Consider the following 13,717-nt stretch of genomic DNA (forward strand, 5'->3'; position numbering starts at 1 on the left):
ATAATGCCAAGAAGACCCCCTTTCCATTCTTAATGAATAAAGAATGTTCTGAAGAAGATTGAAAGAAATCTTTTTTTAATAGAGTGTGACTAAGCTTATCATACCATTTCCTTGATGCTTGTTTGAGTCCATAAAGACTCTTTTGTAGTTTTCAAATTGAGTTTTTAGGCAACGAAGTGATGTTGGGGTAACCTTTGGGAATAGTCATGTAAACATCATCATTGAGGTCACCATGGAGGAAGGCATTATTAAGTCCATTTGATGTAAGGACCATTGTTTCATGGCAGTAAGTGCTAAGAGAATTTTGAGAGTGTTAAACTTTGCAACACGAGCATAAGTTTGAGTGTAATCAATGGTGTGTTTTTGTGTAAAGCCTTTGGAAATGAGCCGAGCTTTATAACGATCAATAGCACCATTGGGTTTATATTTTATTTTGTAGACCCATTTGCATCCTACTGGTTTATATTTAGGAAGAAAAGATGTTATAATCCAAGTTTTGTTAGCTTCTAAGGTATCCAATTTGGTTTTCATGGCTTGCTGCCATTCAATATGTCTAGATGCCTCGGAAAACTTTTGAGGTTCTTAATATGTATTGGCTGCAAGTATGGCAGGTTTGAAATGTGAGGATAATAGATGATATGATAATGATTGTTGTATTGGATATGGAGTTGAAGAAGTAGAAGATTGGAAAATGTAGTCTTTGAAATGAGATGGGGCTACTGATTATCGACCAGCTCTGGTGATTGCAGTAGGAATGGGTTGAAGAGTATCATTATTGGTATTAGGTGAAGGAAATGAGGTTGTATTTTGAGTTCTCCAAATTTGAAATAGATTTAGCAGTAGGTAATATGTTATGAGGGAATAAATTGTTTTGCATTTTATGAGAAAGGGAGTGAACAAAAGGAAAAATTGTTTCATGAAATATGACATCCCTAAAATGTATTATTTGATTTTGTGGCAATATCAAGGGGAGAATATGCTTTCATATCCTCGGGATAGCCAATGAAGATATAGGATCTTGATCTTTGGGAGAATTTATGTCTGTGTTTGTCTAAAGTAGATGCATAAGCTAAGCACCCAAAACTTCTTAAGTGTGTCTAATTTGTTTTTTTTTTTAAATAACTTCAAATGATGTTTTTTCTTTGAGAAGTATGTAGGGTGGTAAGTGGCTGTTTCGATTAAATAAGCCCAATAAAAAAGAGGCAAATGAGATTGAAAGAGGAGTTCTCTTGCCACATGTAAAAGGTGTTGATGTTTCCTTTCAACAACTGAGTTTTGTTGTGGTCTATCAACACAAGAGTGGCGTTGAATGACACCATTTGTGGCATAAAATGCAACAAGATTTAGTTCAGGTGCATTATCACTTCAAACAGCCTTAAGGGTTGTAGAAAATTGAGTTTGAATGAGGTGAAAATAATGCGGAATAATATCTTTCACATCAGATTTTTCCCTAAGCATATAAGTCCATGTATATCTTGATTTGTCATCTACAATAGTTAAAAATACTTGTAGCCTTCTATAAAAGGACCCCAAATATCTAAGTGGATGAGATCAAACATAGCAGTAGAAAAATGGTTTTGAGATTGAAATGGAAGTCATTTTTGCTTGGCAGGAGAACATATAGAGCATATTGAAGAATTATGTTGCTGAAATGAACAAGACAACTTTTTATTGAGCTTATTCGTGATAAGAAAAGAAGGATGACCAAGGTGTATATGCCATTGGCTTACATTGTTATTATTATAACTTGAGTCTAAATTTGGCGTACATGAAAGTACAATAGTATTACAAGAAATTGAAAAAAAAAATATTGTTGTAGAATGTAGAGGTTTCCTCTCTTTTCAACAATCCCAATCGTCAAAGTCGAAGATTGTGCCTGAATTATGCATGATGTAGGAGTGAAAACCATGTGATTAGTAGAGGCTTTGAGAAAAGCATGGACAGAAAAAAGGTTAAACCTGAATTGGGGCACATAAAGAACTTTTGTGAGAGTGATAGTGGAATTGATTTTAATAGTTCTAACTCTTTGTATTTCAATCAATGAACCAGTAGACAAAATAACATGTTTTGGGAAAGGTTTTTAATAAATGTTAGCAAAACATGTTGTATCATGACATATGTGGTGAGTAGGACCACTATCTACTATCCAAGATTTAGTCGAAATGGAAGAGTTGTTACCTGAAAAGTTAGAGGCAACAGGGGTTTGATGTTGGGGATATTCAGTACGAGTAGCACCTTGTTGAAGTTGTTGGCTCAACAATGAAATAAGGTGTTGGCATTCAGAGCTCAATTCTTGAGTTGTTGTTTGGACAGCAGCGGAAGTGGATGCAACGACAATGGCTTTGTGATTTGGATGAGTATTACGTGAAGAAGCTTTAGCAATGGAGACATGATTATCATTTGGCTGAGAAGTAGTCTCTTGCTTCTTTTTGTCGCCATAACTGGGAGGGAAACCGTGTAGGAAGAAGCCATTTTCAATTAGATGCCCCGGACAATTACAATGGATGCAAACAGTGACGGGGCCATAAATTATGCTCAGTGAGGGCTTGGACAAATATTAATTCGAAACTCACAAAAATAACTAATAAATTGTCTTTATAAATTTTCATGTTCAACAAAATAAAATAGGACAGTATCATAGAAAATAAAATAAAAATTACAATTTCCTCGATGGGTTTTCATGTTTTGAAATCGTTGCATGATAACTTTATTGTCAAGGCTATTGAAGATGTCTTTTTCAATGTACACAAGTAAACAACCATTCATCCACTGATCTCCCATTCGATTACGCAATCTATTTTTCAAAATATTCATAGAAGAAAATACTCTTTCCACCATAGCAGTAACAACAGGCAGAATCAATGCCAATGTAATAAGTCAATACACTAGTGGATAGACAATATTTTTCTTTGTCTCGACCATTTTTGAGCAAGATCGCCAATACTTTTTAAACCCAAGAACTTCTCAGTAGAACGTACATCGATAATGTAAGTTTCAAGTTGATCATCGAGTATCATAAGCTCAAAGGTAGAAATTTTTTTGAGATAATACTCAGCAAACCGGGCCAACTTTTTTTTTGTCAAAAGCTACAAATGAATCACCAGGGCATAAAGAAGCTAAACAAAGAAGTAGTTCGGTGTTTACCTCATTGAAACGTTCATTTAGCTCTTGAAGTTGGATATCAATAACAACAAAAAAGAATTCCACACGATAATGATGTAAATTTGTCATTTCTTGAGTTTTGCGTTGTGATCGACCTTGGGCAACAAATGTATCATCCATATCAGGAACATCCACATTATATTTAGCACAAAAGGTTGAGACTTGATTAAGAAAGGAATCCCATTCATTGTCTCTCATTGCTTGTAATCTTTTCTTGCAAATTTCCACTAATTTCATGGCATTTGCAATATCTTGATCTTTTCTCTATAGTGCTTTTGACAATTCATTTGTTATTCCCAACAATGCTTTCATTAAATGTAGACTGAATATAAAATCAAATGATAACATCAAAGACAATAAATTACTTGCTTCAAACCTTTGTTCAGAGTTTGCTCGGCCATCATCTACTATTATTTGAAGAACATTAGTTATAGGGGAGAATAAGTTAATCAAGCTTACCAATGTAGAATAATGTGAACCCCAACGAGTATCACCGGGACATTTAAGATTGGTTTCTTGATTTAGCCTTCTTCCACTTGAAATTTCACCACACATGAGTGCTTCGGAAATAATAACATCTTGCTTTTCTCTAAGAATATCACAACGCTTAGAAGAACATCCAACGACATTTATCACCATAGTTACCACACTAAAAAGATATGCAACTAGAATATGTTTCTTTCTGACAGCTACAAGAGCAAGTTGAGGTTGGTGGGCAAAACAATGAACATAAAAAGCTGATGCATTCTCATTCAAAATAAGAGTTTTAAGACCACTGAACTCCCCTTGCATATTGCTTGCCCCATCATAACCTTGTCCTCGCAATTTAGATATGCTTAATCCATATCTAGAAAATAATTTATCAATAGCACCTTTAAGTGGCACAGCTGTGGTATTGGCCACATGTTCAATTCCCCCAAATCGTTCAATCACACGCCCATCTTTATCTACATATCGCAACACAACAACCATTTGCTCCTTAGTTGAAATATCACGAGATTCATCAACTAAAATAGAAAACAATGCATCTCCAATTTCTTTAATAATGATATCAAGTGTTTCAAAAGTTGCAGCCCTCACAATATCTTTCTCAATATCAGGTGATGTTAATTTTAAATTTTCAGGAGCATTTGTTAATGTAACTGCTTTGATGTCTTCATTATGATCAGCAAGAAATTTTAAAACCTCAAGAAAGTTACCTCGATTACTCGAGTCTTCAGATTCATCATCACCACGAAAAGCAAGCCCTTGTCACAATAACAAACGAATACAATCAACTACTGCTTCCAAACGACTTCGATACTCACTACGAGCTTGCTTCGATTCTTTTTCAAAAAAAATGTTTGAATATGTTATTTTTCGTTCATTAACGCTTCACACATTTTCCTAGCTTGATTGTGAACACTAGATGGACCTCCAACATGAGTATAAAGTTTTGCTTTTCCATTTTTGAAATTTCTGAATCCTTGACCAACAAATGAATCACCACAAGATTGTCCTCCGCAATTTGATTTAAACAGATAACAATACAGACAAAATGCACCATCTTTTGATACACTATATTCAAGCCAATTTTGAAATTCCTCGTATCAAGCACCGTTGAATGCTCTTGATTGAGGTCCAACTTTTGTCGAATGAAATGGGTTGAGGTGAGGTTGACAAGAACCTTTTTGCATATATGATCACCGAACTTGATCACGAATTTTTAAAGGATGGTACATAATTGATGTTCTCAATCCTGGGTCACTTTCAAGATCTTCAAGATTTATGTTGACATCTGCATAACTTGATTTTGTAATTTTATCATCCTTTCCTATAGAAGTTGATGAATTTTGTATACTTTTAAAACTCCTCTTCATACCTATTATAGTTAAATATATGAAAGATTAATAATTAGACTTGTGAATATGATTATAATTATGAAATATAAGAATATTACATAATTAGAATCTAAACAAGGAAGCAAACAACTATTGTTGACGCGGTTCTTCGCCAACAGGTAATTAAGAAAATAAGAGAAAGGGATTAGTGCTGAATAATGAACTGAAACAGATGAATGATCTTAAAATGGATTGATGACACGAATACGTTTTTAGGTGGTTCAAAGGTTAAAATCCTTCTACTCCACCAGCCAATATTATTGCTATATTTCTGGTATTTCTTACAAGGTATTTCGTTATACAATAGAATCCAACCCTTTGCAATTCCCAGGATCTCCATATTTATAGGAGAGGGCACCTAGGAGTTGGTAAGGGGGGGTCATCCCGTGACCTTCTTACCCACCATGTCACTTCTGTGACATTCATGATTAATTCCTAAATCCTGACAAATGAAGTGTGGTCTAATCAATAGGTAAGGGGGATAATGGGCCGCACGGCCCAACCTAGTCGTGGGTGCCTGAACACGCATGTTCATGATGCGTGTCCGAGAATTCAGGGATATATCAGACATGTGATGTCTGATATATGCACGTTTACATTGCGTGGTTGACTTTATAAAGGGTCACAGCTTCAAACTCCAGCTCGTGCCTCGAGCTGGATGCCTTCTTGACCTTCGGTCTTCATATTCCTGACTCGGCCCTTAAATAATCTTGGTAAACCTTTGGTTACCTCGAGCTAAAGGGGTAGGACCTGATAACAGCAGCTCCAGCCACGTGGTGTCTACGTGGCTGATATAATTATTCCATATCTCAGCTCACTGATAGCCCGTGGAAAATTAGGGCGTACAACTATAAAACACACAACATACCTCAATAAAGATTCGATTTATAGTAATTGTAAATTTGCTTTTCTTTTATAAATTCAAAAATTATACCATCAATTCATTCATGGATATATATATCCTCAATGACTATAAGGCCACTTTTTCTCCTTGAAGTTTATTAATTACATTTAGTGTTGCTCATGGTTGTTTTCATGCCTCTTTTTCAATTTTTTATTTGTAGTATTGTTGTAAGAATTTTTTTTATCTAGTTTAATGGTTTGTGGCCACTTGTTCTATTTCTATGGGTTCACTCAAGAAAAGAAAAGAATATATATATATATATCTTTATATGACATCTAATTTCTAAACAAATGCAAATAGAAGAAAAAAAATCAATCACTAACAGAAATTGAAAAGCAAAAGAAAGAAAAACAAAATTAACTACTTTGTTGTGCTATTTAAACCATTTATTATATTTAAAAAAGTAAAGAAAAGAAAGAAGAAGTTGCTTACTTTTTCAATTGGTTGTGCTATTTTCTAAGACCTTTTTGAATTTGGCTCACACTTGCCTCACCAACCAAGGACGTATGGTTTGCTCTCCAATTCAAAGGTTTTTTTTTTTGAGATGATAGTTTGCTCTCAAAGTTTATTTTCTTTGACCATAAAAATTTTGGTCTAAGAATGAAGTTTCTAGAGAATTTGAAGAGACTTCCTATAAAAGAAAAAAAAAATCTAATAGCCTAATAGGAAACAAATAGAATCGTACAATTGCTTGTGTATTAAATATATAATTATCCTCTGTTAATTTATTGGGCTAGGTTTGGTTTGAAATAAATGGGCTTAACAAATTTAAGTAATGCCTTATGTTTTATAAGAGCTAAATACATTTTTTTTCTTTTAATAAATATATACATATAGTAACGAAAAAAATACAAGAATATGTATATGTTGTTTTTTTTTATATATTTTCAATGAGGGCTTAAGCCTACCCAAAGGCTTGACTGCCTCCATCCCTGGGTGCAGAAAGGTGTTGCTTTCTTGTTGTGATGAGTGATGGAATTTGTGGAGCTCACGACAGAAGCAATAGATGAAATAGAGCTACCAAGAGTCCTTTGATGTTCTTCTTGAACAACCATGGAGAAGACTTTGGAAATGGAAGGCATGGGATCAATCAAGAGAATTTGAGTTCGTATAGCTTGGTAGGAATTATTGAGGTCAGTCAGATGGCTAGAAATGGAAGGCATGGGATCAATCAAGAGAGTTTAAGTTTGTACAGCATGGTAGGAATCATTGTAGTAGTCCAAGAGCTTCTTCATGGCACCACAAGTGCAATGGGTAGATGGTTGGAATTCCTTGAGTTCATCCCACATGGATTTCAGCTTGGTGAAATAAATGTTGATAGATTGATCCCCTTGATGAAGAATTTGAAGATGAGTCTTTAATTGAAAAATTCTTGGACCATTGCTTTGATTGAATCTTTTAGCAAGATCATTTCACATATCTGTTGCTTTATCAGGAAACATAATAGATTGGCCAATATCATTAGAAACAACATGTAAAAGCCAAGACATTACCATATTGTTGCATCTTGTCCAAGAAAAAAACAAGGGATCGGTGGGAGAGGGTCGAGGCAAAGTGCCATCAATGAATGAAGCTTTGTTCTTGGCAGGAAAGGCCATGAAAATAGCTCTTTTCCAAGATTGATAGTTGGACTCAATTAGAGGTGAAGAGACAAGAATCAGTTCAAGATGGTCTGCAATACTGAGAAAATAAGTGTTGCAAACATCCTCATAAACTGGTTTTGGGTTGGAATCCATGGATGAATGTCGAACCGGAAGAGGACTTTCGCCATTGTTGGAAGCTTCTCGAATTCTAGGGCTTTGATTTCTGAAGGAAGCTGTTGAAGACTGACAACATAAAGAGGAAGGGGTAGTGACACCATTGATGTCAGCTTCAGAATTTGTTGGGCTGTGAGCATTGGAAGTCGCTTGAGAAGAATGGCGGGTTCGAGCCATGGGAGTTGGTCTTCTGGTCTCGGATACTATAATAGTTTGTAAAGATAGTGGAAAAACAAAGAGAATTTTGCTATATTCAAAGTGAGCAAAAAAGTATATATTTATACAAGAGTGAAGTGACTTGAATAGGCATCTCTGTTACAAACTCAAGAAAATTATTGTACCAATAGAAATGTTATAAGCCATCAAAATTAAGTTAAGCAATTAATTAATTAATTCAGCCAAAATGAATAAAGCAATTTTCTAAAACCGTCATTCAAAATGATATGCGAGTTATCTTCTTAAACAAACTCAGTGCCAAAACTTCTGAATAAGAATATGGATGCTACACTAGAAATTACAAAAAAAAAAAAAAACCTTGTGATCGCATGATAATAAGAATACCTTACAAATTTTGTCAAAAAAAAAATATATAAGTTTGGATAGTTTCGTATATAAAACAAACTATCTCTATATATATACAAACACGTTATACATATACCAAAAATTAATTTTTTTGAAAATAAAAAACTGCAAAAATATTTTTTTTCAATGGAAAATTGTACTTGATATAAATTTCTCTAAAAGACTACATAAAATTATATATTTAAATAAAAAAAAACTAAAAAAAATTCAACGAGATACTAATTAAGGTCATTAGGCAAAACCATGAATTTTGTTGAGAGAGAATATTTGTGTTTTAAATTTTTTGGAAGGGCTTTGATTTATTACTATTTAAAAAAATCTACACTAAAATAATATTTATACTTGGCTCTTGAGCCCTCAAGCCACTGTGATTTGTATATATTTAGATCATCTTCAATGATATATTGAGTTTTATTTGACACAAAAAGCCAATAAGTGATATATTTGACATAATATTTACACATATGCTACTATAATTGTAAAAGTTGATACAAATATGAATCTTTCAATAATAATCATTTAACATTTATTGAAAATATAAAAAATATTATTTATTTTCATTATTATTATTATAATATAAAAAGTCTTCATTTACATATAATGATATACTAAAAGTCATAATAAAATATTAAAAAATGGATAAAGTAAATAAAAAATAATTAATTAATGTTGCTCCAAATATACATCATGTTATATTTTGAGCCAAATTTGACACAATTTTTAGCATGTACCAAATTTGGCACAGTATTTGACACACCATTGAAGCAACTTTTTTGCATAATATATTATATTTTAGCACTGCATCACAAATTTGACAATCTATTAGAAATGTTATTATTCTCAAAACTTTTTAACTATTCTCATCATTCATATATATATATATGTATATATATATATGTATATATATACTAGGTAGAAACAACATGCAATGCACGTTTGCTTAGTTTTAGAGTTTTAAATTGTTACACCCAGATTTTGAGATAAGAAGTTATGACCCCGAAAACTGGATTCGTCAAGTGTGAGCTCAAAATGTATGAAGACATCATATGGTCCAACCATTAAACCTCTCTGAAGTAAAACAATGACCTCGAGGATGTGTAACCTCGAATATTCTCTGAGCTCGTGATGGGCAATGGCATGACCCTTAAATATATTTTTCATCAATTGCCTTCAGGCGGGATAGCTCGAGCTCGGGAACTGAAAGCTCGGGTGTGACAGCCTCATCAGCACCTACCTATCCCGAGCATAGCGTGAAGTTGGGTGACAAGCTCGTGATTGACTCATAAGTCTTGACAGACTCAATGCCAATTGCTAATCTCGAAGATCTGATGAATCACCTGGGATAGCCCATTACGTGTGAACATGTTTATTATTGTGCAATCCCAATATTTAAGGGATATCATTTAATCTGTTATCCGTTCCCAATCTTCATGGGACATTTTCTATGTATATAGGAGATAATGCATTTAATATTAGTATTTCAATTGATTTACAGAATATCTTCTCGAAATATGTGGGAATGAATTATGCAACCTTCTTTATAAATAGAGAAGGAATCACCACTTGTAAAGGACCGATTTCTGGTTTCTGGAGAATAAACTCTGGGTAATTCATCTCTGAAGAATTTCCAGAAAACTCCCAAGTCTTAATAACATAGACTCGTGGACTAGGCAGAATTAACTGCTGAACCACGTAAAAATCATCTTATTTTTCTTCATTATTCATTTGCTTCATTGTTTTATTGTTTAATTTCTCTGCAATTTAAGTTGACAAAAAACGGCATCAACAGTTTGGTGCTTTCATTGAGAGCATTAAGCAGTACGTGCATGAGTCTGTTTAGTAAAAAAAGCCTCCCTGAATCAACAATGGCAGCGAATGATCCCAATATTCCCGAGGAGGAAATTTTAGATGAAGCTGACTACCCTCGACGCTCTGGAAAGCAGCCTATGGTGAATTCGGACCCTAATGAGAGGAATGGGTCATCCGACTCTTGGGGACCACCAGCCCCCAGGGACGACGAGGACATGTACTACAATCCTGAACGATGTGTCCCGATAGTGTAGCACAAAAATCATCAACTGCGTAAACAGTTGACAAAAGCCAAGAAACGTAACAAGGAGCTAGCCAGATTAGCAACTGAGGCACAAGCAGCTCAGGCCCCACCTCCGCCAGAGGCCCAAGCTCTGCCTCCGCGGGACGTTCATGCTCCACCACGTAGGCCTCGAGGGCGACCGCCCAAAAATGCTGCCACCCAAAGAACAGAACAACCTCCGCCGCCAGCAAAACAGCCTGCTCCGTCAAGGCCCCAGAGAAGTAACCGAGCTGGAGCTCCTGCCAACCCAACTGCGGAGGTACTAGCCGGAGTAGGGAATAACCGAGCCCCCACGGAGGTTCAGACCCAAAATCCTGGTAACACGCAGAACTTTCCTGAACCAAATCGAGCAAAGTCAGGGCCTTCTAGGCCCCGCAATGGATGGTAGCCACCATCACCCATAAGGCACCCACCATCACCAATAAGGTATCCCTCACCAATTCAGAGAAACACACAACCGACCTAGGGTGATAGGGAAAGGCAAGTTGGATGAAGGTGTGGAAATGGGGAGACTGCTAGGGAGCATAGAGGCACCTAACTCACAAGAAGACAAATGTCTCGGTCTCACATTATTGAGACGAGGCAACCGGCAAGGAACCCATCTCGAAACAACCGCGCAACGAGCCATGTCAGTGAAGGCTCGAGAGACACAAGATCGGTCAGTATGTATGACTAGGGATGTAGAAATACTGGGAATCGAAGGGATCACCCAGATTTACGAGAACACCTGAACCACAACCGGGGGAATGATAATCCATCTAACCCAGACCTGATGGATCATCTCAATGGGCGCAAGAACCATGTACCGAGGCGCGAAACTGGGGTTGTAATCAACGATGACCAGTTCCTACTGCTTCAAGTTAGACCCCCCGTGGATCCAGTCCAAGAAAGGATTGAATAATTGGAAAGATCATTCAAGCCCTTACAAAATGAACGAGGTCGGGAACGGGACGAAGAGTTCGATGAAGAACTCGAACCCTTTGCCCCCCATATTTCTATCACCCCGTTTCCTTAGGGATTCTGAATTCCTCATGTCCCAGCATTTGATGGGAATTCGGATCCGTACAGTCATTTAAGTACGTTCAACACAATCATGCGAGCCAGTAATGTGGGCTACGAGCTCAGATGCATGTTGTTCCTAGCCTCGCTCACGGGACCAGCGAAGAACTGGTTTGAGAAGTATAAGAGACATTCGATTGCTTCTTGGGATCAATTATCTAGAGATTTCAAGAAGCAATTCAAAGCCATGGTCGGAATTAGGCCCGAGGCATCTGCTTTGACCAATGTCCGACAGCAGCCAAATGAAACATTGAAAAGTTACCTCACAAGGTTTAATTTGGAAGTCGCCTGAGCTCGTGACGTCGACAACAGTGGCCATTTAATGGATGTCCGAACCAGAGTAATGCCTGGAGGTCCTCTCTGGGAGGATATGCAGAGGAAGCTCGTAAGGTCCTTAACCGAGTTCAATCGACAGCTCAGAGGTTTGTTAATGTAGAAGAGGCGAGGTCAGCACTAAATATGACCTCTCAGCCCATAACTACAACAACAAACACAAAATCTGCCTCGACCTCAGCGGATCCTACGACCTCAAAACCCCCTGGGGACAACCCTTCTAAAAGGAAGAAGAATGAAGGGAATAACCCCGAGGCGGAAGGGGGAAAGAAGAATAAAGGGGAAAGATATTTCTCCGTATACAAAGTGTATACCAAGCTCAATGAGTCTCGGGAGAATATCGACTTGGCTAATGAAAACCAGGTCCCTTTCAGACGGCCGGACCCCATGAGGAACCAAAAAGAGAAAAGAGACTCTAGCAAGTACTGCAAATTCCATAGAGATATCGAACATACAACCGATGAATGCAAGCAATTAAAAGAAGAGATCGAAGGCCTGATCTCGAGAGGATATTTCGGGCAATATGTTAGGAATCAAAACCCCAATCAGGCTTCCACCAGCCAGAGGGCAGTAGCAGCTCCACCTACTCAGAATAACAACTCCCAAGCAAGGGAGGACGAACGACCCCCTCTGATTGATGGAGAAGATGTCATAACCATTTCGGGGGGGACCACATATTGCAGGATCGGGCAGGAACGCCCATAAACGATATGTGAATGAACTAAAAACTGGTGACGAGTCTCCCTACGAACCCGAACCCAGAGCTCCAAAACAGCAAAGGGTTGAATCTCAACCCATAACTTTTACTAAGGACAATGCGTCTCATGTACAGTTTCCTCACAACGACCCACTGGTCATCACCCTTCAGCTCGTGAATAAGAGGGTACACCGAGTCCTGGTTAATAACGGGAGCTCAGTAAATATCCTCTACAATTCCACCTTAGAAAAGATGGGACTCACAATTTGTGACCTAAAGGCCTATGCAATGACGTTGTATGGCTTTTCAGGAGAAGGGATTGCCAGTATGGGATCCATCAAACTCCCCGTAACCTTGGGAGACTTCCCGGTCTCGACAACCAAGATGATGGAATTCATAGTAGTGGATCTTCCATCGACCTACAATGTACTGCTCGGGAGACCCGCCCTAGTAGGGCTGGGGGCAGTTTCGTCTGTAAGGCATCTGGCCATCAAGTTCCCGACTTCTAGTGGCATCGAGACTCTGAAATGGGACCAACTCACAGGGAGGGACTGTTATAGCATTTATGTTAGAGGAAAGAAACAGACAAGTGTACAAACACTTGTCGTAATTCAAAATAAGGATGGGACAGTCTTAGAGATAGACGAAGAAATTGATCTGAGAATAGAAGAAATGGCTGATCTCGAGCCGTTATAGGAGCTCGAAGAGGTCAAACTCGAAGAGGTTGACCCCCTGAAAACTGTGAAGGTGGGGAAAAACCTTCCGGAAGAAACGAAATAGCAATTAATTTTCTTTTTGAAAAAGAACCAGGATGTTTTCGCGTGGTCACATTCGGACATGGTAGGGATAAGTCCAAATGTGATGAGCCATGCTCTTAACATTGACAAGAGCTTCCCTCCAAAGCAGCAAAAACAAAGACTTCTGGACGACGACAGGAAGAAGGCCCTAAAGGAAGAGGTCGACAGGTTGAAGGCAAATCGATTCATACGAGATGCCTTCTACCCGGATTGGGTCGCTAACCCGGTACTAGTCCCAAAATCTAACGGAACATGGCGAACCTGTATTGATTACTTAGACCTCAATAAAGCATGTCCTAAGGACTGTTTTCCCCTACCTCGGATCGACCAGCTCGTAGAAGCCACAGCTGGGCATGGACTTATGTCGTTCATGGACGCTTATTCTAGATATAATTAGATTGCCATGCATGCCTCAGACCAAGAGCATACGAGTTTTGTGACAGATAAAGGACTG

At 37.5% G+C, this 13,717-nt stretch overlaps 1 protein-coding gene across 1 annotated transcript; it reads right to left on the reverse strand.

Moving 5' to 3' along the window:
• Window positions 1-2,080: 2,080 nt before the first annotated feature.
• LOC133815378 (uncharacterized) lies at window positions 2,081-4,708 on the reverse strand. Its single transcript, XM_062248225.1, has 5 exons — window positions 4,543-4,708; window positions 3,622-4,409; window positions 3,145-3,426; window positions 2,962-3,086; window positions 2,081-2,441 (listed from the first exon to the last, which is right to left on the reverse strand). Exons 1-5 carry the CDS (start codon window positions 4,706-4,708, stop codon window positions 2,081-2,083), a joined length of 1,722 nt encoding a protein of 573 aa, XP_062104209.1.
• Between the last annotated feature and the right edge of the window lie 9,009 nt (window positions 4,709-13,717).

This window comes from Humulus lupulus, chromosome 2, assembly GCF_963169125.1.
Source record: "Humulus lupulus chromosome 2, drHumLupu1.1, whole genome shotgun sequence".
Lineage (NCBI taxonomy): Eukaryota > Viridiplantae > Streptophyta > Magnoliopsida > Rosales > Cannabaceae > Humulus > Humulus lupulus.

Bases quoted from the DNA above. Each gene is read 5' to 3' on its own strand.
- LOC133815378 (XM_062248225.1), bottom strand. From the start codon at position 4,708: ATGGTGCATTTTGTCTGTATTGTTATCTGTTTAAATCAAATTGCGGAG. The intron at 3,427-3,621 runs GTAAGCTTGATT...AAAGCACTATAG, and splicing joins GTTCACATTATTCTACATTG to AGAAAAGATCAAGATATTGC. The intron at 2,442-2,961 runs GTTCTTGGGTTT...TTTCCCTCCCAG, and splicing joins GATGTACGTTCTACTGAGAA to TTATGGCGACAAAAAGAAGC.